Source organism: Centropristis striata, chromosome 16 (assembly GCF_030273125.1).
Source record: "Centropristis striata isolate RG_2023a ecotype Rhode Island chromosome 16, C.striata_1.0, whole genome shotgun sequence".
Classification (NCBI taxonomy): Eukaryota; Metazoa; Chordata; class Actinopteri; order Perciformes; family Serranidae; genus Centropristis; species Centropristis striata.
The window spans coordinates 18,878,135-18,905,112 of NC_081532.1; the positions used below are offsets into that span (position 1 = coordinate 18,878,135).

The following is a 26,978-nucleotide window of genomic DNA, read 5'->3' on the forward strand; positions in this document are numbered from 1 at the left end:
TCTGAAGAGTCAGCTTTTTCAAAACCACCATGGCTTAGTTCAAAATTTTGTTTCAACTGTATTTTGTGTTTGCTGCCTCTTGGCCAGGGCTTCCTTGAGAAAGAGGTTCTCAATCTCAATGGGATATTCCCTTCTTAAATAAAGGTTAAATAAAAAAATAAGTCTGCCAGCACTTCAGGAGGGTGAAGACTGGATCTGTAAACCTCTCACATCACCAGATAATCTGGGCCAAACATCAGTACTAACCAAGGTCCAAGACCAGATTCCTGAGCTGATTGTCAGAAAGGGTGAATCAGGTTCAATTGGTCCGAAACTCCTGTAGTCTGAGCCTGGTTTTCAGGGTGATTGTAACAGTTTTCCAGTAAGTACATGAGTAAGCAACCGTATCATAAATATGCATGAACTATGTATTTTGTCATCATCTAGTAAAAGGAAATGTGTTTTATTAAAAAAATAACTAGTATGTGTTGCTATGTTAATAGTAGTTTTTGTGGGAACACAGAGTACCAAAATGGGATCCCTGTTCTGACAGTTTCCATGCTGACACTGTGGGCTTTTAGCAGAGTATGGAGGGACTGAGTCATCCATGGTGTCCAGATGAGTCACGACTCCAGCTGATGGCCTCTTCTGTGCCAAAAAAGAGATTTTCACAACTTTGCTAGCCTGTATGAGCCATGTCACTGCATGACAGGATTTCACTTTCATTGGGGCTTTCATATTAATCTTCCTCAAATTCTTTGAAAAGTAGATTCTGAACCACTGCCAAAGGACAAAGCATAAATGAGACTGCTGACAAGACCTTGCTCTCACAGTCCTTGGATGCCCATATCCTCAGCTCCTGACTAATGTCCTCTTATAATACAGTCCAGTCACCTTAGAACATTTAAGAAACCTTGTCTTGGTAGGTTTTTTTGGTTCTTGCGCCCTCTTTGGTTTACAGCTCTATTGTGGTGGTGTAATATTTAAAGGGTTTGAAGGCCAATTGATGTGGACGTGACTGGAATAGCATATCCACAGTGGCCTATGGAATTCTGTGATTGATAGTCCAATTAAGCAGAGTTTATTAACTGGAGCATAGACGGGCTGAATAACCTGGCAGCCATTCATCACAAGGTATATGTGAGTGTATGTGTGGCATGCAATGCATGTGAGGGCGTGTCTTCACCTCCATACAACCTAGGAACCAGACAAATTCATGGCCAAACACTTTTCAGGGCCTTTAGAGTCACCGGTGTTTAAAGCATCCCTTTGGCTGCAGTGCAGACAGCTTGCTGTGTACATCTATGGATTGGATGGTCATTGTGGGACTGTCTCGTCTGGCTAACCAGCAGAGACCAACACAGCAGAATGCCAGACTGGCCCCTATTAAAGCGTGTCAACTGCAGCTCAGGCCTCAAAGGGCGGTGGGAACATAGACAGCGTTCACAAAGCACCACTGCTTGATTCATAAAGCCTCAGTATGTGCTGCAGTCTGTCACTTGAAGGGAATGTCAGTATGTGGAAGGGATAGATAGAGCCAGGAGGTCCCTGCAAGCTAAAGGTCAAGTGACAAGAAATGTTTGGTATTCTGAGTTGAAATGTAGTCTTTGGAGTTCAAAGGAAAGGCACAACTCCGCCTCTGAGGGGAACGTTTCCCAGCTCTCCGAAATGTGAACTGAAATGGCAATCAATAAATACCAGGCTGGTTTGAGATTTTTCCAAAAGCTTTTAAAGCGCAATATAAAGTTTCAACTTGGGTGACATGTTAATGAGTTTAGAGTAATGTGAGATTTAGGTATAAATTAAATCCTCATTAGAGGTGATTATTTTTCCCTAAATCTGTTTAGATACATGGATGTTAATTTTACAGCCGGTTATGGAACGGAGTCTAAAAGGCTTTTGTCAGTTTAATGGTAGATTTAATTCAGTTAAACGAACAATATAAAAAGCTTGAAGTTGTTGTAAGGTTTTGGGGCACTAAACTAGTTAAAGAATATAATTATGTCTACTTTTGAAAGAAATGTTATTTCTCAATGTATGCTCCTTGAGTTTGTACCAAAATTCCTTTTGAGGTTTTTTTTTTTTTTGTTCTTTTGTATTAACTGTCATCTGGGCCTTTGTGTGGGTGTAACTGCTTGTCTCAGCATATTTAAGTGTTTTTATTGTGTCAGTAATTCTTGTTTCATCGCTACTCGACAATGTCATGCTGTCCTTTATTTGCATTTCCTCACTCTCCTGCTCCTGTGTTTTATCTTTTCGGTGTAGCTTTTTTTGTCTCTGCCTTTAACTCAGCCACTTATGGAGAGCTTCACTGTGTCTTTTTAGTTTCCTCCTTTGCAAATTCTATTTTTATAAATTCTATTTATTTCTACCAACTTGATACATTTTATAAACTTCCCTCCTACACATATATTTAAATGCAAACCATTGCATCATATTAATTTTCTATAGTTTCTGTTGAATTGAGTGACACATGTATAAGGTTCAGCTAATTCCAACAAAATAATATAAATATAAGTTGTCATACTTGCCTTACTAGGGTGAATATTCTTCTCTGTTTTGAAAAGTAGTCACTGTGTCTCTCTTGTCTGTCTGTGTGGGTGGAAAGGTTTACCTCCATCTGTCAAAAAACCTCTTGATAATAAAAGTCCACCTGGTCCCAACAAGGGCACAGAGGGAGACGCCTCAGATACAAAGACAGGTACTGCAGGTACAGCTGAGTGGGCTTTAATGCACTGTGCATCAGAGAACAATGTGGAAGTGAGTTTGCAGTATTTAGTATAATCTCTATTTGGGCTAAACTAGGGATGCACGATACATATCGGGTCTACAGATAACTGGCTGATAATGGGGAATCATGTATATTATTATATCTAACTCTGATAATGAAACTATAGCCGATAACCAAATAATGTGACGCCAAATTCCTTTCGTTGTGGTATGCACCTTTTAAAGTTGGTTTGCGATCCACCAATACACAGGTATTTGAGTATGTTTTATGTACTGTACTTGAAAAGGTTAAATAATGATTGAAGAGCCAGAATTAGGGTTTCATGATTTTTATTCTACGTCGAAAAACCATATAAAATGAGCTTTCAAGTCATAGATTGGCAAAATGTAGTACATCACACTTGATACCATGTAGCCTTTTTTTTCTTTTTTTAAAGAAATAGAAAATGTGAATAACAACTGTCAGGTCATGAATCGAATGATCTGTATGAATCAAGAAGACTCAATAGTCGACAGTGGCCGACAAATTTTTTTTTTTTAAAGCAAATTGTGGAGAATCGTGGATTTGGAGAACCCCTGACACCCCTTCTTAGAACTTTTGTTTGTTATTATTGTGTTAATAACAACAGTTTGATTTGGTTAGGTCAGAGTTATGGAATATTTAATCATCCATCTTTACCAACTAAATCTTAGCCTTCCTTGTCCTCAGGTGTGCATTTACTGTCTAATGGTTTTGACCATGGGAAGCAGGTAAATCACTATTTGGTTGCCAGAAAATCTATATTGTGCATCCTTAGTTAGAACTGTGGAAATGCTCTAAATCACAGTCCCACACAGTCTTAATCATCACCTGTCTCTGATAATCAGTGCACCTTAATGCTTGAATCCAACATCGTAATCCATCTGAGTGATCTTCAACAATAACATGAATGCTTTTAAAACACAAGTACTGTATTTTATGATCCTTAAACTACTGTGTAGTCTCATTAGTGCTACGTTTCCTACCTGTAAATGCACTATGCTCTCAGTTATGTGGTTTTGGTTTCATGCATAATGATCACAAGTCCAGTGATCAATTAAGGAAATGAGGGATTGATTAACTCAGGAGAAACGACAGAATCAGCAGTTTCAGCTGTTATTTCTGTGTACTGCCTCCCACTCTTGGGGGCCCATTAGCTAAGGCTTACTACTGAACACAACTTTTGGCAAAGGTTGAGAAGTTCTCTGCCCATCACTGTCTGGGTTCCAATTTGTTTGTAGCTGAGTCTTGCGTTTGTCTTAAAGCACTTTGGCACAGATTTAATCAATTAGCCTCTACGAGTTGGGCACTTAATGAACCTATGGCCTGTGAAGGTCTGTGAAAGTTAAAAGCTTAATGAGGTCCTGCGTCCAAATGGCTTCTTAAGAGTGAAATTGGACGACCCGCTCCTCCATCTCATCGCCCCCAAGTTCAGAAGGCGATGAGCATGTTGGCCCATAATTGGGCCTCGATAACTGTAAGAGATTGAGCTCACTTGATTTGTGCTGCCACAGAATCATGTGACATAGCTGTTTGGATTTCTGAAAAAAAGCACAGCGGTAATTGTCTGGATCTGAGAGCTGTAGGCACTGTCACATTCAGAAGAACAAAATGGAAAAATGAATAATGGGCTGTGACTCATTACTTCAATGGAACTGCAAAATTCCTTGAAATAAGCCTGAATGGATGGATGGTGGGTTCAGTATTAAGTAGGGAGGCACACAGTTTGTGTTGTGTGATCTTTTGAAAACCGAATGAATAACATTAACAACTAATGTCTCACTAGATGCAACAGTTTATGCACCTTTTTTTGAATGATTCGTTCTGTGTAATTTGCTTCTCAGAAAGCGTTGTATTCATTAACTTTGGACCTTGTGTTCTATTTCACTCACGATGTAGATTTCTTTCTTTATATAAGCCGTCACCTGTGACTCTTCTCACTTTTTCCTCCTCCTGTGTCATTTTCACCACAGGTGTTCTCTCCCGCTCTCTCTCCTCCTCATCCTCTTCACTGGACTCTCGGCACGGGCCAGGTACCCGACCTCGTCCATTGCCAAGGCAACGGCTTCCTGCCAGGCAGCGAAGGGAGCAGAGGACCACATCCTCCCCGGCCCTCCGCTCTTCTCCCGACACCGCTGCACTTACTACTACAGGTCTGTATTATCACAACTCCCAGTTCCAAAGGTCATGTGACACAACTTTTTTGTAAGTTGTTGCAGGCATCAAATTCGGTATAAGTGTATATTTACAAAACAATCTAAAAGTCCGAGCATTAAATGTTTTCTTTGTACAGTTTGCAATTGAATATATGTAAAAAATGATTACCCTCTGTTTTATTTACATTTTATACATTGTCACAACTTTTTTGGAATCAGGGTTGTATAACTGATGTACTATTGTGTTGACACTACAGCCTGATGAAAATGGGATATTTTAGACCAATACTGATTTTAGAGAGGGAAATTAATTGATAACGTATATGGTGGCTGATGTAGTAAGCTATGTGAGCTGGAATGAAAATAGAACTCTTTTATGTGGATTGCCAGTTTGTCAATTGCTGACTATGTAATAAAAAAGACTAAAACAATGAATGGCTAACACCATTTCTAAATCATGCCAAGCAACATTTTCTGCATTGCGTTTTCATAACGGCATATATCAGACATCATACATGTGCATCTCAGTAAATTAGAATATTATAGAAAAGTTTATTTATGTCAGTAATTCAATTTAAAAAAAAGTGAAAATAACACATTATATAGATCCATTACAGACAGAATGAAACCTTTCATGTCTTAATTTATCTAATTTCTTCTAATTATAATGATTATGGCTTGCATTTAATAAAGACCTTACATTCAGTGTCTCAAAAAGTTTTTAATATTATAAAATACAAATTTTAAAAAGTATGTTTAATATGGAAATATTGGCCTCTGAAAAGTATGTCCATCTATATGCACTCAATACCTGGTTGGGGCTATTTGACTTGAACTACTGGAAATTTACTTTTCCATGATATTCTAATGTATTGAGATGCACCTGTATATTCATTGATATCGATAGGCCAATATCGGTCAATAATATCAGTCAAAATATCTGTCTGGCTCCTATGACACCAGCTTTAATCAGGATCCCTTTTATTGCAGGATTTTATCAGAACTTAACAGATGCAATTGAATCAAATTGAGGGCCGTAATTATTACAGGGAGAAACACTTTTTGTTCATCTCTCCAAGGTCTTCGAAGCCGAACCCCCTCAGCCAGCAGCTCTGTGTGTGGGGGCCCTGAGGTGCGCCTGGGGGAGAGGGTGCTGGTGGTAGGCCAGAGAACTGGTGTAGTCCAGTTCTGTGGAAAGACCAGCTTTGCTCCAGGTCAGTTGTTCAAATATTTATTCTCCCCACAAAGACTTGACAGTTGAAAATGTATACTTTGATGTTTCACAATTAATCCACTGATGCCTTGCAGTGTTGCTTTTAATCTGTGTAATCTGGATGACACTTAAAATCACATCATCATTAGGACAAACATGTTATTGAACCTAATTTCTGAAACAAAACAAAACATCAGTTTATGTGAATCGTAAATTATGGATATTTGTATGATTCGAAATGTGAATGATGCTCATGCATGTTGAAATGCTCTCTTGAGTTTAATTTACAAGGAATCTCCGACAATAATCAACGATAAATAAAAATCAGTGTCTCATTGCTTCATGGGCAGCGTCACCGAACATTTTAACAGATTCAATCCTTATTTTACAATTAATAGGTATTGATATTGATGCCATTGAGTGCCCACTGAAAGGTTTTACAGTTGATTATATTATTAATTCAACCTCTTCTTAGCATACAGTATGTGTGTTTAATGTTAGGGTTTAATAAGACCAAGGGGACAGAACTGTACTGTGGAATATGTTATGCCTTATCAGTGTTAGCTATATGGCACAAAAAGTTTTGGAAAAGCCTTCAAGGTCTTTCTAAAATATGTATTGCTTTTAATAAATCATGGCTAGCCTTCCTGTTTTCAGAACTGACAAAAAGAATTAGAGTTACTGCGGTTTCCTTGAATGTTTCCCGAAATGTATCCTCAAATTTTACACTGGGCAGTAAACTGATGATCTTGTAGTTTTTGAGCAAATACATGTAAATCATGGTGACTGCATAGCTTAGCTAACCATACTGCCATTATAGGGTTAAAAATACACAAGGTATTTTCTTTTTATATCATTCAAGAATCCGACAGTCAGGCTTCTCCAGAGACGTAACAAAGGCCACAATTATGATCTGAAACACCTATAAAAGACAGACAAATCAAATCAATTTCACAAATGTTGTATATGTTTTATCCAAATAAATTACATGAATGAAGTAATGATCAGGATCAGGGATTGGCAGTTTTGTCTCTAAATGTAGAACTTGCCTTGCTTGCCTCAGGTTGATACTCGAGCTGCATCCGAAAAAATAATCGGCAACTATTTGGCAACAACTTTTTTCATGCAAAGTTTGCAGGAAATGTAGTGTTCAGCATGAAATGTTCTGCTTTCATTGTTTTATATCATATTAGACTGAAAATCTTTGGGATGGATATTTTTGTACTATTTTCTGATATTTTATAGAATCAAAATAATTATGTGTTGCAGCTTTAGTTGATACAGCAAGAAAAGTAAAGTTCAATCTCTATTTCCAGTACAATATGCAATCTCTATTTTGTCCTCTTTGTAGCAGCAAATGTCAGAATAGTTTGCATATTTATTTAAAGCATTGCTTTAAAATTAGTTGTATGTGGAGAAATATATACACAGGTTTTATTAAGCTTATTAACCTTTTACAACATGCACAAACTGCGCTGCAAGCTCAGTCGCAAGTCATTGCAGGAGCAAACCTTTAGTTGAACAGAAGATACTTGAAAAAAAAAAGATATGAGAGAGCTGCTCAAGTGCAAAAGCCATTGAAACCCAGACAGAAAACAGCTCACAGGACTCATTAACATTTCAGCAGTAGTTCTGCCCAGGCGTCATCCATGTATGAATAAGTACTAACGTATCTCACACCACTGAGGATCATGTTTGAGGGGATTTCAGTCTTAAGTTTCCTTTGATTCTCTTAAATCAGTGCTAGCAATGCTCTGTTATCTCATCCTCGGTGCATTGAGGAGTGCGTCTTTATACCGAAAGCAGCTCATCTTGCTGAAAACTTCACAGAAAATTGACTTCTTTCTTTAACAGTTTGTCTTCTTTCTTAGTTTTATCAGTCTATCCAGCAGACATGATTGTCTTGCTAATGTTAACATTTTTACAGTTACAAAACCTGAAGACTACTTTTTTTACTCATGACTTTAATCTTTTTTTAAGGTTGATCTCTCCTTATCCGTCAGTGGTCCCTTGACAGTTTGTGTGATTGCTGGTCTGCCTGTCTCTCTGTCCATGCAGGGCTGTGGCTGGGCATTGAGCTGGACAAACCAAGTGGTAAGAATGACGGATCAGTGGGAGGAGTGAGGTACTTCAGCTGCCCACCAAAACATGGTGTCTTTGCTCCTCCGTCTCGTGTTCAAAGGTGAGTGCGGCCCTTAAGACTAGCTTATATTCGCACTAATGACTCGTGGGTCCCTTTGGGTTTTGCCAGTGGTCACTCACAGTAACAAAAACAGATTTGTCAGTTCAGAGCAGATATTTGAGCAATTTGACAACATTCCCCTGAAAACCCTGAGGTTGTGTTTCATCGCCCTCATCAATACACGTGATGACACTAATGAGCTCCTTTGACAGCGTCATTTGTGTGAGTGTTGACATATTTGATTTTACCCTCTGTGTGGCAAACAGTTTCCTCTGTACTTGTGATTAAAGGGAGTGTGAGTTGTCAAATGTGAAGCCTGGGGCCCTCGCCCGGCTGGCGTGACTCCTCAGTTTAATGTGGCACCTCAGTCTGAGCCAGACGCCACCATGCCCGCCTTTAAACATGCATTCTGAATAATGAATATGTGTACATCTTTTATTGAGGTTAGAGATGTAGAGAGGTTATATTTTAACAGGTTATGGAATATGTTAGAGGATACCTTTTTAAAATGGCAAAATAATGTTGTTAATTTGAATAGAGCATAGATGGATTTAACAGCTTCAGTTCCCCATCAGAAAGGGCTAGTAAGGATATAATACTACTCATAATAATATTATAAATACAGCTTAAACTTAAACCGATACTGATTTTTCGTATCGCTGAAATACATTTAGCTGTCCATTGCTGAGTTTTCGTGCTTAGTTTTTCTTCCTCTCCGGTAGGTTTTACACTGACTGTGGATGAGGTTTTTATACAACATTACTTTAAAAATCCAAACATTCCATTTAAATATCTGTTAAAAACAAAGCAGTATTTGCTAGTTTGCTTTACTAGTTTACTGCTACTTCCACTCACCAAAGTTACACCCTTAATAATTTGTGCAGTAGTGTCTCCGAGAACAAGGTGGATACATGAAGTTAATTTCATCTGATCTGCTGAGTCCCTCTTAATGTTTAAGACCCCGCTCTTTACTGAACACCTTCACACATAATCTACACTGTCCTTATGCACTACCTGATAGAACTTATGTCCTAACGGATAAAAGCATCTGCTAAAGGATATTGTAGAACTGTAGAATATTAGACTGTATAAAGCACAGATCACAAGTTTAGTTGCCATATTAGGTTGTGATAAAAAAGGTCTTAATAATTGTCACTATATGAGGCAATATTTAGGTGAAATGTATGGTTGTGTTGTGCTTACTGTAAAGAAGTGGTTTATGTGTGATTTATTGATCTATTCATCTATAAATCTAGGCCTATTGATCTAGGTAGATCTAGATCAATAGATGGTCAATTTGTAGGAATGTTTGTAACTTTAGTGATAATGTATAATTTTTAATAAATACATTTTCAAGTTGTTTTACCTGCATGGAGCTTGAGTTGGGCTAAATGGTGCCACTGAGTATTTTCGGTGCAATTTAAATTCAAGCCAAGTCTCTGAAATTCTGATAAACAACCTTCTCTGTGAGGAAGTGTTACTGAATCAGTGTTCTGTGCCTGCAACATCTGTTGGAGACATAAAGTAGAGACCAGTCCATTTTAGACTGGTGGGAGCCCCACTGAAAAGATGCTCTCAGCTGAAATCCACTCGTCTCTTGAGGTGTCTAATCAAACTCTTTTTTTTAAGGCTTTCTGATGTGTGCAATCTGCCCCAGTCATATATTCCAAGCTAGTATTTCTTGGCTAAACATATAATTAGAGTAAACTTATTCCATACACATTTCACTTGGGTATGTTTTTTTTTCATCACAGTCCTGTAATAATAATAATAATAATAATAATATTAAAAGGCATGACTTGATTCTTTACAAATGTGTAATGTTTCAGAGAAATCTGAAAATACTTATGAAGACATTTACTGTTGAAACATTATCATTTCAACCTGAAAAGTTTGTTAATTTTTTTACATCCAAGAAAGTGTTTGATTTAGCATATTAGTCGCTGTTTTGCTTGCATTTCCCACAGAAGTGACTCCCAGTCTCACAAATTGTTACGTGGCAGGACTGTGAATGACATCATGACTCGTCATTAGTCACTCGTCTGCACATATTTTATTAGGAAGATCAGGTTGAGCTTCTGGTTAAAACAGATCAAAACTTCCTTCATAGTGTTAAACAATTCAGCACTAATGGCAAAACCTTTCATGAACTGGATGTGAATTAAGTTGCCTTTTATACACACACTTGCTACCTGTTGTTTTCCAATCTGTGTTTTGCCAGTACATACAATACCTGGATATTAGAAAAATACTATACATTTGAAAAATATATTACCAGTGAAATTACGTGACTTTACCAATTCAATAACCTGTACAAAAACAAAACAAGAAATCCTGTGTACTTCGACAGTGCAAAAGCAGTCTGTGCTGCTGAACTTTGAATAGAAGTTCAGAATCAGAAATACTTTATTTATCCCGGGGGAAATTGCTTTTTGTTGCAGTTGCTACTGTATAAGAATAGAAAAAGAAGTACTTCTGTAAACAAATACAGGTAAAAAGTAAAAAGCATGCTACACTAGATTTAAAACAATATGAATACAAATGCCAATCTTAAGTAAATTAAGATATTTGTGCTGTCTGATGGATTCTTTTGTAAAAAACATGATTTTATTTTGTCTTTGTTTTGTTTTTGATTTTTGTTGTTGTTGTTTTTTGTAACCGAAATAAAGCATTCATTCATTCATATTTACAAATAAAAATATAAAGGTTGAACTCCGAGTGCATGGTGACAAGGCCACTAGTCTGCAAATATTATTTAAAATGTTAACGTTAAATTTTGATGAAGCAGACAGGAGACAGGATGGTAGTCTACTAGCTCTGGTTACATTATGTTGGCCTTTAGTGTTTTGCCATTGCAAAAGCCATATTGTCTCAAATTAAACTAATGAAATGTTCGTACACTGGTTTTTGCAAATTTATTGTTAATCCCTGACAAGCTACCTCAAACACACAGCACTTTCACACAACTATTTTTTGATAACTCTCAGAAAGCTTTTTTTTTATCTTCTACTTGTTGTTTTTGGAAGTTCTGGGGGGGATCAATCTTGTGACATTCCTGCATCCAGCATAATAATGCATTAGAAAAACAAAAGGCAACTTTGGCAACACCAATGTCTAACTTTGTGTACTGTGTTACAACAAAAACAGTGCCCTGAACTAAAACTTCCAGAGTTAGTAGGTCACCAACATGGGGCTGTCTTTTAGCCTTGCATGTTAATCATGAGTTATTTCTTTGGTGCCAAATATGCATTGAATCTTTCATTCAAGATTCAGATGGAAAGATTTTTCATCGTTTGCCAAATTATGTACTTAACATAACTTAAATTTGGACCGTGGAGTTTGGAAGTTTCAACTGCTAAGACCTTTTTTTCCACTTCTCAGTTTTACATCTACAAATGCAGTGCCCGTGGAAAGTATGTATTCATATAGTAGGAGATTAAGTAGATTTTTCAATTATGGCCAAATCGAACCTTGTAGCGCACTTTAAAACTCTGAAAGATAGGTAGGCTACACACACAATGGGGCGGAGCTCCCCTAAAAGACGTCCGATCAGAAACAAGTGGAAACACATGCCGCAACACGTCCTACGTAAATAATGATAAATTGAAAAATGAATTAAAAAATCTTCAAAATCGAGGATGCACACCTTCATGCCATGCTCAAGCTACATACGAAATCTTAGGTCAGTCTGAATAGCGAGATATGCCCTAGACACACACACACACACACACACACACACACACACACACACACAAATGAACAAAGGCGAATTCCACTCGAGGCCTTAATGTTTCTGTACATCAGATCACTACACGGACAAAGTGTTGACTCTACATATGTATCAAGTGGCTTTTTATTGAGATCATTTAATCCTGGGGATATGGAAAGCATTGTCTCGCATACATATTCACAAACCAATAAGGTATTCATTGCCAGACAGCGTTTTGATTTTGCTTCACATTTTCTGCAAGTTGATAAAAACTGTTGACCTTTTTAGTGGCTGGCACATTAACAGCACAACGCCTCAAGTGCATTCTGTGTGTCATAACTGAATGGAAGCCATTACAGTTTCAAAAGCACTTGATATCTAAAATCCACATTGTGTTTATTTTAAAGGAGAGGTTGGTCCTTTAGGTTTGAGGGATTGTTGGCTAAATTAACACACTCCACCTTTAAACCTCGAGGTAATTAGTCTCTTCACCTTTCCTTTGGTGCTTGTGCATCATCTCCGTGCAGATCCACCTTTCTTCTTTTTTCTTTCTGTCTGTTCATCACTCTCACTGGGCTTTTTTACCCACTGTTTACATCTTCCATGAGATAAAAGCTGCTTTTAGAAAGTCAGCACCTGAGTTTTGTTGCCATCCTATATACTAGTCCTTTTCCTTTCTCTTTTTTTCTACTTAACTTATGGCCGTATAGTGTGCTCAAGTAAGTACATGGTTTCCTTCTGTCTAATGGAGAATCTCACATTATCTCCATCCAGGACCTTATTTCTCCTCTTCTTTTCTTCTCCTGTCAGCAGCTATCACAACCCATTAGGGAAACAAACAGCCTTTCTTATGCACCCCACATACTTTTTGTTTCTATATCCTTCCACGCACATCCCTTAGAAAACAAGGAAACACATTTTTCCTTTTTTGCTCATTCCTCGACACGGCAGTCTCCCTCTTAATGGCTTTCAGAACTCTAACATTGTTATGGTCACATAGTGGTTTAAGAAAACATCAGTGAGCAGGACAGGCACACTCCTGCAAATGGAATAAATGGTATTTTTTATCCTGTTTGTCAGAGAGGGGGCCGACATCAGATGCAGGCCCAGTAAACTCATTCGTTTTTTTTACTTAAAAATGCATGTACAGGAATGTGGTAGTATTTAATGAGTTTCCAAAATGGACATTCCAATTTATTTTGGTCCACATTAATTCTTAGTCGATTGTATGAAATGCAGTATTTAAAGAAGGGCTCTCGATCAATTTAAATATTTAATCGCATGTAATTGCTTGAATGCCCAAAGTTAGCTCCAAATTATTTATTTATTTAATTTGTTCAAAATTGACCTTTTTACAGAAAGATTTTTCAAGCATTCAATACAGGATGGATGAATATTCTTTATTTATGCAAATGTATGTAGATTCATTACTGGAAATCAATTAACAAAACAGTAGTTAGTGGGCTGCGCACATATTCATAGAACTGGACTTGTGTCCAGTGAATACCATTTCCAGCTGCTGGTCTGGTTCCCTTAGATTACTGAATGAAGTCCACTAGTCCCTAGTGAGTGCAACAGTCATAGTCTGTCGTAAATCATAGGCTTCTTGAGAGTCTCCTGGAAATTTATCTTCGATGTGGTGGTGGTGATTTCACATAGACCCTCTTCCTTTGCAATGTTAATTCACCTGCAGCAAACTGGATGTCTCGGGGCTAACAGGACTGTCTGCACTGTTAGATGTGTGCTTATTATGACTTATTATGATTTACTCTGTTGGTAACTTTGACTGTAACTCCAAATATCTTCTGCAGGGCTTTGCAGCTTAACTTGCCATTTAAAATAGATTTTACTTTATCCATTGCTTGCTAGTGACATGTGACTTCGGGCAAAGGCTTATTATAATACAACCTTTGTTAATGTGTCTAAACAATTAGCGGCATCAAAACTAATTTGTGTTAACTTTGACAGGCCTAATTTCAAAGTGACCTGTTAAGCTCATTTTCAGGTGGTTTACATGCTTTAATATTTATAAAAACTATTTTTCTCATACTGTCCATGGCTGTTGCATCTTTATTCACCCTCTGCCTGAAATGGTCTCGTCAAGCAAGATTACAGGTTTCACTGATGTTAGCATGAAGCTACATGTAGCAGTATGTGCAGTAGTGTGCCTGGATCAGATCACCATATTAAGACTGTTTTGTTTTTGCTCATGATTGTACTTTTACATACAACCTGATTCCAGAAAGGACATATTTAATTAAAAAACACAAAAACAATATATTAAATGTTCAAACTGAAAAACTGCATTCTAATTTTGTTTAAAAGCATCCCAACTTTTTTGGAATCAGAGTTGTACATTTACAGCATTTTTTTTCTTTTTTCGCCGCATTTAATATGAACACCCAGCATTACATATGACAGAAGAAAAAGCAAAAAAGGTGCCCTTTTTAAAAAAAAAATAGTCTGTGTCAGTGTAGGTTCTGCACAGTGTAGACGCCTTATTGGTACTAATTATATCTTAAAAGTAAAAAATGTCACTTGTGTCACGCATATGTTTGTTTCTTCCTTTGTACTCCCAGGATCCACGGATCTGTTGATTGCCTTTCAGAGCTCTCCTCCTCACGCCTCAGTCATCCTCTGAGTGGTGAGTTCTGCTTTCATTGCAAGCTTTGACTCCCGATTTATTTGAAATGTGCCATTGAAGTTATTATGCTGTGAGAGCTTGTGAAGTAATTTCTATGCAAGAATCAGTGTGGGAGTACTTGACTCCTGTGATTGCCGTGCAGGGACAATCCGTCGCAGTTTCAGCACATCATCGGCCATCGCCCCCCCGAAGGAGATGAGCAGGAGAAGTCCTGTTACCAGGTGTGCCTCTGTTTTCTCTCTTTTCCACACAGCTCTCACACTTCACCCTCCCTGAGCTTTTTAACTTCATCCTCAGCAGTGGCAGAATCAATACGGATAAGAAGCAGTGGTATTAGTCAGCAAAGTTTCCTTTTTAAATGGCTAGAGTATGATTGTGGTTAGAATGAGAGAGAGCATGGAATTGAAGATCAATCACTCAAACATCAAGCTGCCATCAATCTCCCACTTACTTTTGAGATATCCTCTCACACTGCGTATCTTTTCTCATAAATCTTTCTTGCTGTATTTTTCCCCTGTGCTGCCACAAATCATCTTTTAAAAAAATAAAAAGAAGTCGCTCCAACCCTCACCGTCGGCGCTGGAGCACCCTCAGCGGGGGGGTTCCCGGGAGCAGAGCAGCGACCAGCCCCTCGCCCAGCTCCGACGGACAGGTCTGCCTCCACGTGGGCATGCAGGTGCTGCTCAGCAGTGCCAACGAGATGGCATTCATCCGTTACCTGGGCACAGCGGACTTTGCCCCCGGCCTCTGGCTGGGTCTGGAGCTCCGAAGCCCGAAGGGCAAGAACGACGGCTCCGTGGGCGGACGCCGTTACTTCACCTGTCGACCCGGCTACGGCGTGCTGGTCCGCCCCAGCCGCGTCACCTACCGGGGCATCAATGGCTCACGCTTGGTGAATGAAAGCAGCTAAGGACTGCGAACCAGAGTGCTGATGTTTTTACTTTGTTTATGATCTAGTTAAGGCAAAAGTTTTAAGTTTAAACTTCTTGGGGTTTTTTTTTGCATAGCTTTTTATTTTTCATTCATGTAGGTAGTCCTCTGAACTCGTCTAGAGTTGTGGTAAGTTACAGTAGTAAAACCACTTAATAATAGTTCAAATTTAAACTACTAGATTTAGGTTTTGGAAAAATATTGGATGCAAAGAAGGCACTTTATAAATATGAACAATGAATTCTTATTAGAATTTGTCTCGGCAGGATACAGGGGAAAAAAGTCTTAAGACATAAAAACACTGCACTACTTTTAATCTGATTGCACTGAAAAACTATATCAATCAATGATAGATCAGAATAAGATATACTGGCGGGTATGGATGTGCCCATGTGAAAATCTATTTATAATACCAAAAGCTAATTTTGATCACATCAAGTAGAGATTTTTATCAGATAATTTAGGTGGTAATGTAGCCTACTCTCTAACCAAAAGTGTGCATGTGTTTGTGATGAGGTGCGCGTCTGCGTGTGCATGTGTGTGTTAATTAAGAGCACTTTGAAACAAGAGAGATGGATTGATTTTTCCAGGGTCATCATATGGCGCACAGATAATTGATGGAAGTTGAGGCAAAACTGGGTTTTCACTTTGAGTCAATGTGAATTAAACAGGATTTAATTAAGTCGAGACCTCTATCAACCTCATCAGAATCCAACTGCATCAACCCAAGTAGTTCCCTCCTACGTACATCACTCTCTGTCCATTAACCTTACAAAGATAGATGATGGGGCTATGGGCAGCAACTCCCATCTATCTGCTGTGATTCTGTTGTGGTTAGCAGCACACTAATACACTAACGGCAGCAGTGATGTCATTTGGATACACAGGCAATTAAATAACACATTGAAGGTTTCCTTGATAAACTTATTTTAGCTGCAGTGTTTCCCCTAGGTTGACGGCTCTGGCCTCGATCAACCGCACAGCACTTATTTAGAAAGATAGTTGATTACTGATAGTTGACAAGCAATGTACAGTAGCATTTAAAAGGCTAGAGCCCATTGCAGAATCCCTGTCAGCTTGGGAGAGTGTGGTGCGAACATAGACTGTATTAAAAAGTGACTGGGAATGATGCTACATCATCAGCTCACTCAAACACTAGCGAGCTAATTCGGTTAGCAAGGGACAATAGCTATTCAGATTGAACAGCCAACTCCTTAGTGTCTTTTAGTCTGACTGTAGACTGAATAAGACATTTTTAATCCCCAAAATGTTGGTTAACTTTAAAGCAAAAACACTATGAAAGGGTCAAAGTTCTAAGAGGAAAACACACAGTGCAGTGTGGTAGCGACCTGTCAGTCATAAGATTACCACGTTCTAAAAAGAAACCTGCTTTATCGTCTATTTTACTCTAAATGAGTTTATAATTTACAAAATGAACATCATGCTGGATTAAAGACTTAAACAGTGGAAACCATAAACTCATTATGAAAATGTTTACTAATTGCTGTGTATTGACTTGCACACCAATGGACTTCTTTTTGCAACCAGTGGAGTCGCTCCCTGCTGGCCATTAGAAAGAATGCAGGTTTAAAACACTATCGTATTTGCTTCAGATTTAATTTCCAGGTTGCCCCTTGGCTGTCAATCTCTCTGTAACTTTTTCTGTTGTTGTTGGCCCTGCAGGCCACCATGCCCGTACAATTATAGAGGAAACACTGAGCTAGAAAAATATTTGACGGTTGAAAGCCTGATTATAAAACTGACTTGTGTTGGGTTTGAGGATTCAAACTTTTTGATTTACAACCAAATACCTGAATGTGTGTATCATTACAGTATGGTAAGACCACACTTCAGAGCAGTGGATGTTTTATGATTGCATTTGACACTTAATTAAAGCAACTTGACACAGGAAACATGCAATCACCCAGAAGTTTCAAGGATAGGGTCTGCTATTTGATTAGAGCCGTTCGGTCAGCTCAGCAGAGAAGAAGTCATCGATTTGTGCATGTGGAAAAACAGACCCAATATTCAGCAAAACACTCATGTACCATCCAATTAAGGTGTGTAGGCCACAACAAGAGCCGTAGAATCTCCAATGGCCTTCCCTCATTGATCTGTCTGGTCAGGCCCCCTGTGATTGAAAAGCAGCGGTGGTCAGAGCTCAAGGTTGTCTGAAATATCAGCCTCGGATCTAACAGATGAAATGAGTGTGCGTCTTTAAAGCAAAGTCTTTCCGGCTTGCTATTAAAACATTAGAGTCAACGCTTCAAAAATAGCTTTTCATTTTCATCAAGGTCATCTCTGTGATAACTTCTGTCACATTTATTAGTGTTCCACATTTCAAACCTCATCTTAGATTAACTCATATTTTGGTGTATCTGCAGTCCCAATTGTATTACAGCATGAGTGATTTCTAATTCCACTGATGGGTATGAAAGTGTTTTGGCTCTGTGTTCTTGTAGGTAACCGATTGTTTTTCATAAACTTCCTGATATGTATATTTGAGGTGTGAGTGTGTGAGAAAGGGATTTGGTCTGATGCATTTACATGTTGTGGAAAATAACACTATTTGTAAAAATGAAAATAAAAGATTCTATTCTAATTTGACCTCTTATCTCTGCGACTGTATATCTTCTTTGGCTCACTGCCTTATCTAATGAAAAAGAGGTTTGCTTGACTACCCTGGACTGTTCATAAAGTGCAGAGGAGTGTTGCCTTCAGGGAATTAAAATGAAATCGCACAAGCACTTTGAAATGGTTACACGTCTGTTCGCTTACCATCTGATTCCACTGGGGCTCGTCTGAGCCAAAGCTGAAAAAGCCTGCTGCTGGAGTGGCATTGTTTGTTACCGCCAGCATGGGTACACAAAATCAAGTCTAAATGTGGGTGACACACTCTTTTATGCCTTAATTGTGGAATAAATACATATTTGTATAGTTGCTTTAAATAGTTTTTATGCTTATTGTTACTTATTTTTGTAGTCCAAACAGGAGAAAACGTCCAGGGAGGCAATATTTGTTCAAACTTCTGACCAACAGATTGATTTAAAGATAAGAATGAAATGAAACATACAGTCAATGTTAAAATAAGTAAAAGTTGGAGCAGCACCAGCTCATTCTGAATATGGATCATCACACCATCGCTTCTCTAAACAAGACTCTTTAGACTGGCCAATTCAATTGGCCAGACTGCTGTACAACATTCTCCAGAATAGATTTAAACCTCCGGATGCTTGTCTCTTACAATTTGTCCAATTTTGATATGAAACAGGAGAGTAAAAGAGTTCACAGGGTTGGTTTGCTGGGGAGAAGGAATTTCATTTGACATTAGAGAGGGTCAGGCAGAACATCAGTCCACTCAGAAAGGCGAGGCAGGAGGATTACTTTGTTAATGTCAGATCAGAATTCTTCTTAATCACAATTTCCAACTTTTAAATAGCGTTCACGACAACACCTTGGATTTTTTGTCAGACACATAGTGATAGACAATAATTCACATTCTCATTCACTCCTATTGGCAATTTAGAGTCACCAATTAAGCCTTAGCTTTATGTCTTTGGACTGTGGGAGGAAGCCTGAGGACCCGGAGAGAACACATGCTGACACCATAGACTGTATAAATAATGGACGTAGTGACCGTGACGTCACCCATTCGTTTGTGGACTGCCCATTGGAAGGATCAAGTTCAGCGTTACACTTGTCGCCATCTTGTTTTCCGATACAGGGAGCAGACCAAATTTGGACAGTGGAGGAGCGAGAGGGGTCTGATGACACTGACTACACGCCTCTCTACACCTCAACCTGACTGAGCGAAGCCGCTGCTAATTAATGTTATATATATATATATATATCATGGATATAGCATTAGGGATAATAGGGAGTGTTCCTGGTGAAACATCATTTTGCAGTTTGACTCCCAGACCCCTGCATGGTGTATTAAAATAGCTGCTATCAGTAGTTTAATATGAGCTGAAGCTGAAACAAAGCTCAGACTGTAGCACAGTGTGCTGAGCTGCACCATCAGCACTTTGCACCAAGTGCAGAGCTGATCCCTGATGGGAGACAAACGATCTTAGTGAGACCATGAAGAAAGACTCGTGTCTGCTTTTTAACATGATGGAGAGCAGCGCTGGCACAGCTGGCACCCAACGAATACAGTTTGCTATCGCTAGCAAATACACCCTGGCAGCTGCACAAGCCTCGACATGTAGACATGTTTACAATGCAAGGATAATCCTGCTGGGGTCTCCTTTCACTCTGTCAGGGCTTATGTGCAATAATGACCAGCTCACTGTACATAATCCTCCTTATTACACAACTACTTTACCAAAGAGAGCTGTAATGGTTCAACACAGATTATTGATTTCAAATGATCTTATTATTACTAGAACACGTCAAAGCTTATTCCAAACACTGATGTAGTACCTTTAACACATTTAAACAAACACCATGTTAAGATCCTTGCAGCCTGTGATCCCGGAGCCACTGGCCATGCTGTTCTCTCCTACAGGGAGAAAGATGAACTCTTTTCCTCTCGTCGTCCCATCCCCAGCATACTTATGTGCAGTGCACAGTAATGCTGACTTTGTCTTTTTTTCATTTTTTTTTTCATATTTTGCACGACATACTATACAATGATTTTTTTTTTCACATTTTGCATGACATATGATACCATGACTTTTTTCATGATTTTGACAAAAAACTATAGTGTGACGTTTTTTCCACATTTTGGGTGACATACTATGACCCATTTTCTCACATTTTGGACGGCATACTATACTATCACTTTGTTTTCATAGTTTTGATAACATACTATACTATGGCTCATTTTTCATATTTTGGACGACATACTATACTATGACTTTTTTACACTATAATTTTTTGTCTACGTTTTGGACGTGAAAATGACTAATCTTTCACATTTTGGACAACATAATATAACATGACTTTTTTTCCCACATTTTGTATAACATATGACTTTTTTTTCATAGTTTTGACAACATACTATACTATGACTCATTTTTCACATTTTGGACGACATACTATACTATGACCTTTTTAAAAAATATTAGGGACGACATACTGTACTATGACTTATTTTTTAACACATTTTGCACGATATACAAAACTTTTTTTTCATAGTTTTGACAACATACTATACTTTGATGGGGTTTTTTCCCACTTTAAAAAAAAAAATTAAGGACGACATACTAAACTATGACATTTTTTTCATAATTTTGACGACATACTTTACTATTACTTTTTCTTTTTCTTACATTTTATAATATCTACTGGAGATCAGCAGCTTTCTGCTTGCAGATAGGAATAGAATCAGATATATTCTATAAAAAAAAATCACAATTGACCTTTTCTAAAAACTGCCAGTCTGGAGTGCTTCAGCAGTGAAGCATAGTTACAGATGGCCCTCATGTTTCTTTGTTTGTTGCCTTTCAAATAAATAACAGTCTCCCTCTACTCAAAAATGTGATTTTCTTATTGTTGGATCTATTTAAATGACCATGACTATGTTGAAGAAGGAGATGTCTGCGCACTTTGTTCAAATGTGAGATTCAAACATACACCAGGCAAGTTAGATTAGGTGCATCACTACCTCGAAAAGCCAATACAAGCTGTAAAAGAAACCTGAAAGCTCCAGTGCAGAGCAGACTCATCAATACGGAGAGTGAAAACACACTGTAACATCCTAGCAGATATAAAAACACAACCTCTGCAAAACAACGTATTTCGAGGCAAATCATTCCAAACACTTCTTAAATCTCTAAAACTGAGAGTTGTGATGGAACACTTTGGCCACAAATATCAGACTGCAATTACAATATTTTCCTTTTTAAATGTGACCTAAAGATAGTATTTTGCAGTGATTTTGCAGTCTTGTCAGAAAATGAAATGATTGATCTAAAATAAAAGACTGGCAGAAAATCAAAAATGTGTTTGTGGGTCAGATGTGACAATAAATTCTCAAAGTTTGTGGGGCTAATTGTCTTGTGGGCAATTTGACAAATTTGAGCTTAAAGAATAAATTAAAAGTCAGGTAATTGACAATATTTTCACTGTCTGCCATCTAATGCACTCATCCTCAACCTTTTATGTTTGAAGGATCCATAAATTGATACATATTCGGTCACAGACCCCCATTTGATAAGATTTACTTCAGGGACCATCTGAAAAGCTTTTGGGTGAGTTATAGTTGTCAGCTACAGTTGAGGAGATAAATCTTACGCCTCTTACTCACATTGGGCTCAATACAAAAGTCAGTTAAACAGGTAAAATACACAATTCAGCATTTTCTATCCTACAGACGTGCACAATTGGGCCCCAGGACGTAAGTTGATGATCACGATGTATGGGTTGGGGTGTGTGTTACGTCCCTAACAGCTACAAACAAACATTAAGATTGTATTAACCCTCTGAACCCCAAAAAACAAGTTTTATTTAAAAGATCGCAAAAAAGTCCACCCTTTATTGTAGAAAGGAACTGTAAAAACAGGCATTATCATAGAAATTTGACCTTTCAGACAGTCCTTGAACAGACAGTCATTTGCAAAAGTTTCCGTTATAAAAAATAAGCAAACAAAGTTTAAATAAAATAAACTGTTTGGAATAACTAGATACTTTTGAAACATTAAATTCTGCGCTCCTCAGCACAACTGTGAAGCCATGATTGATTCTCCTGAGATGAACGGTCACGTGACAAATTTTCAGTGAAAATCTAACAGAACAGCAGGCTGTTTACACAGACCAGAGAGGAGTGGACAGGAGAGTTTGCAAGTAATGGTTGTTAAAATGTAAATAATAAATATGTATAGCATGTGGAGAAACAATTTTTTCCCCAATGTTCGTGACACTTGTGGGCACTTGGAGAAGTATTGTATATATAAATTCCATGTTATTCCAATTTAATTAATAAATAATTGTTCAGAAAAATTTAACTTGTGGTTTTTTTTTCATGATACATGGCATTATAACTTTGTCATATTGCACAAAATACATTTCTGAGTTGTTTCCATGTCTCGCCATGATTATTTATTGCAGTGAAATACAAGGCCACAGTGAGTATTATGTAAAAAGAGCAAAAACACCTTGAAAAGGCTTGGGGTTCCATGGGTTATATTAAAAGTTTACAACAAACCGAAAGATGTGAAAAGTACTTTCTACACAAAACAAAAGAGAGTGATATTTAAGAAAGAAATTAACTACTTAATTAAACAGAGACTAAAGACATAACTAGAACAGAAACAAAAACAAACCCTCCCTCTGGACTAGAGTAAAACACCACAAATCCAGTTTCAAATGGCCTGCAGGCCCCCTCTGCTTGGATCTCCTGGTCATTTAAAATCACTGGTGTGCTCAAACACTCACAGCACGTGGAAAGAGAGCAGGCAACACAAGAAAACACACAAAGAACGCCACTCCAACAATGAAAATTGACTTAGTTTGTTATATGAAAACATAATTCTTGGATTGAAACACTTCTTGGAAGCAAGGTCAGACTAAATGATGAGCAGAAGAGGCCTTATGAAGCTTTTGGGGCTTTTTTTTTTCTAATTGTGCTGAGAAAGATTGAGAGCTTTGGGGCTCCACACCTCTCTGTTTTAATAGTTCTAGTCTCATAAGTGCAATAAAAGTTCAACGTGGTATTATTAAATCTGGAATACTTCTGTTAAGACATGTACGACGCCAAATTTCTCAATTATTCTCTTCTTTTCTCTCTCCTTCTCTCTCCTCAACTAACCTGTTTATCACAAAGTTTAGCTGTTCAACTTTCTTACTGTGAAACTGAATGGACTCTTTTCAGAGTGCCGGCTGCAGAGGTCATCACTCAGCCCGGCACTATTGTGCTTCACAGAAGTGAAACAAGCTTCGGTATAATTCACACTGAATGTGTGAAAACCGGTCTGTTTGAGTATGAGTGTCTACAGGGACTTGCATTCTTCTTGCCCCTTTGTTCCTCCAGTTTTCAGATCCATTCGAAGTGATCATGACACAAAATGAACTTAATGTATTTTCTTTTATCATGTTTGTTTGTTCGTCTGTTACTCGTGCATTCTTTCTTATTGTAAAGTCTATATTCTTACCTTTTTCCTGCAAGGGGCAACAGAGTCATGGGAAACTAAGCTCCTCAGTATTAAGAAAATCAACTACAACAATCTCAAAAAGCTTTTAATTTACCACATGCAGCTTGCCAAAACAGACAATATATTAAAAAAATGCTTTTTAGTAAGAGACGAAACTAAACGCCGTATCACCAGGGGACAGTCGGACGAGCCGGGCCCTTTAATATAAAGACAGAAATAACAGTGATGTGATAAATTGATGTTAATGATCTTTGAATTATAGAACACAGCAGGCTGTTTGACCCCTGTAAGAGCTGAATGGGAGGTCGTCTGCACTGTGCTGAGGTCAGCAGCCGAGGTTAATGGTAGTAAAATCAGGAAAACTCCAATCATCCTGGTTATAGAGTAGAGTCACGTTTCCTGTCTCATTTGTAACACAAATACAGTCTGTAAGAAGCTGCCCTAATTATTGTTTTTTGGCACAAGGAGATGGAATTTGTCAAATAATACTCAATTTATAATGTAAATGAGTCAGGGGCTCAGACTAATAATCTGTCTGTTGAGCTTGATTAGGGTTTTGTATAGAGGCTGATCCAGCTCTATCATTAACTGAAACTTGTAAGTTTCTCCTTAAACTCCTTAAATAACATTATTTGGATTTAACATGACATTGGATGCATGATACAATATTTTAAATAGCTTGTGCAGAAACGGCTTATTGTTTTAAATGGGACGTACAAGTCAATCAGAACAGGCTTTTTTTGGGAGGGTGGGCTGAAAGTGCTTTTTTTTTCGGAAACGGGGAGCAGACCATATTTGGACTGTGGAGGAGCGAGAGGGATATGACGACACTGACAACACGCCTCTCTACACCCGCTGCTAATTAATGTTAGCATTACCTGGAGCATTAACTGGGATGTTAGTTTTGGCTAGCAAAAAACAAAAACAATATGATGTGAACAGCGACTCCTTGGAGTGTCTATTAGTCAAACCAAATGCTGAACAAGACATTTTTAATGAACAAAATGTTCCAATAAACTGTCATTAAATGAAAATACAAGTGAAAGGATGAAAGTTATGAGACCAAACTGGACGGAAACACAAACAATGACAAACAAGTCCACGGCTGGATACCATAGAGATAATAAATATAATAATCTTTATTATGTCTATGCTGGATACACATTGCTTTTCTTCTCTTCTGATGAGGGCTTGTCTTGTCAGTGACCTGTCAATCAAAGGTAGCCCCGCCCTAAATCATATGATTCTTAATCTTCTATTTTTTTCTAAAAGGGGCCATTATTTACACTATTAACATCAAATTGTCTTGAAGAAGATTTGTTACTAGCGATTGAGACCATAGTGTTGTCCTAAAAAAGGTAATAAATCAAGTGAGACGTTTTCTCATTTTGTATTAAAATGAATGGACCGAAATGCTTCTGCAGCTGTTGTCAGCACCCCCTGCTGGATTTTTTGTTAGAATGCAGCTTAAAGAACTTCCTGGTTTGCCTCACTGCTCAGACCTGGAGGTTGCCGCCTGGTATGAACCTGAAAATGAGAAGGGTTGGCAGTGCTGGGCAAGAACTCCAGGAAACATTTTGCAACTCAAGCAAAATGTAAGAGAAAATCTTGCCAGTGACTTTGGCCAATCACAGCTAATTTCAGAGAGAGTTCAGAGAGAGGGCGTTCCTATTGGCTGTCATGGAAATGCGAGATGACCCTTCAGATGATGAAAGCTTGACTCAGTGGCAGTGACAATCCTGCAAAAAAGTTGCTCAAACATCGCCAGCAGACTGGGCTGTTTGTTACACTGCAAAACAACTTGAAGAAGAAATACCTTAAAAAAGTCTGACAATAAACATAAAAAAAAACGTTAACAAGAAAATGTTGCTTTTGCTAACTGTAGCAAAAGGTTCACAGCTGTGACTAACTGAAGTTCATATTTATGTAGCTAGCTAGACCCTCAAATCACAGTATGTAATCCAAAAGGGTTTTACAGTTGTGATGTCCAAATAAAGTTTCATGAACCATTAGTATTTGACCATTTGTTGACCCCACTAGGTGGCACTCTTGGTGTAAAGATAAAGGGCTCAAGTAATGGTAATTTATCAGTGTGCTTTCAACTGTTTGTTGGTCAGAGAGCGCCATCCAGTGGGCTCAGAAAATAAAAAGGTTCATGAAGCTTTATTTGGTCATCACTACTCTACAGACCCACATCATGATTGTGATGATTGAAATAAATGAGTGGTGCTTGTACAAGTTACTGTATGAAGAGAAAGTAGAGCTGCAGGAGAAGAGTTACATTTAAATTCAGGTTTTTTGTTTTTCAGAAAACAGCCTACCCCTGCTTCAATGAGCCCCACCTCTCGAATCCATCACTGTAGGCTTTCATCAATACCACTCAGCATCAATAATCATTTGTGCTGCCAATAACTTTAAAAGCAAGTGCTGCCAAACTGGATGTTCTAAAGTAATAGAGAAGTGTCAAGTAAAGGTTTGATCTCCATTTTACAGCCCCATTTCTGAGCATTACTTCACAGTTTTAAGACAAAGCAGGGCATTACTAATGTGAGCAGTTAACAAGCTGCTGTACGTCTGTGGTTGATGATTGTGTTTTTAAAAATGTAATCACAGAATTATAATGTAATCACCAGTCCTATTTCAATCAATCTAATTAACTTGGCCCAATTCCCAAGGAGTGCAGTAGACAGACGACTGCAAAACAGTTATTATATAGTAATTTATTAATTTTGGCGAATGTCTTCTGAAGGGCAATTTACAGCTTTTACCAGAGCCATAGTACAATACTTTATAATTACAACATTTACAGGTGCAGTTTGTCTTTTTACATCAAACAATGGAGATGAGCTGTGAGCCAAACACAGAAACACAGGTACCAGAGACAAAGCAAAATACTTTTCATTGGCCAATTTTGAACTTGCTCATTGACCTACAGGAATGCATTTATCTTCATCAGTCACTGAGTCTCTCTCTCTCTCTCTCTCTCTCTCTCTCTCTCTCTCTCACACACACACACACACACACACACACACACACACACACACACACACACACACGGCAGCTCATCATGGTGCTTCACAGCGGAACGACTGACAGGATTGCCAAAAACAGTCAAGCAAAAGCATAAAAAAACGGACATAGGTTGTCGTCATTCACCTTAATATCAACATGGCCGCGCTCGCGGTGCTGTTCGATAGATATACTGTATGAAACTGCCCTTAAACTGAAAGAAACAGACTTTAAACACAGACAAGTGGAACACCATGTGGGTGAAAATGAGCAGCGAGACTCAAACGGGTCTCAGCTTTCATTCACATGTG

At 38.2% G+C, this 26,978-nt stretch overlaps 1 protein-coding gene across 3 annotated transcripts in view; it reads left to right on the forward strand.

Moving 5' to 3' along the window:
- LOC131988207 (CAP-Gly domain-containing linker protein 4-like) overlaps positions 1–15,799 on the forward strand; it is a 39,449-nt gene extending 23,650 nt beyond the window's left edge. Inside the window, exons 10-15 of one of the 3 annotated variants that reach the window (XM_059353280.1) lie at positions 4,702–4,881; positions 5,964–6,098; positions 8,156–8,279; positions 14,568–14,632; positions 14,775–14,853; positions 15,185–15,799. In XM_059353280.1, the coding sequence (XP_059209263.1) occupies positions 4,702–4,881; positions 5,964–6,098; positions 8,156–8,279; positions 14,568–14,632; positions 14,775–14,853; positions 15,185–15,542 (941 nt within the window). In that variant the 3' untranslated portion in view covers positions 15,543–15,799. Of the gene's footprint in view, positions 1–3,418; positions 3,460–4,701; positions 4,882–5,963; positions 6,099–8,155; positions 8,280–14,567; positions 14,633–14,774; positions 14,854–15,184 lie in introns of those variants that run through there. The other 2 variants (XM_059353281.1, XR_009395864.1) reach the window with 2 other exon arrangements.
- Positions 15,800–26,978: the final 11,179 nt, after the last annotated feature.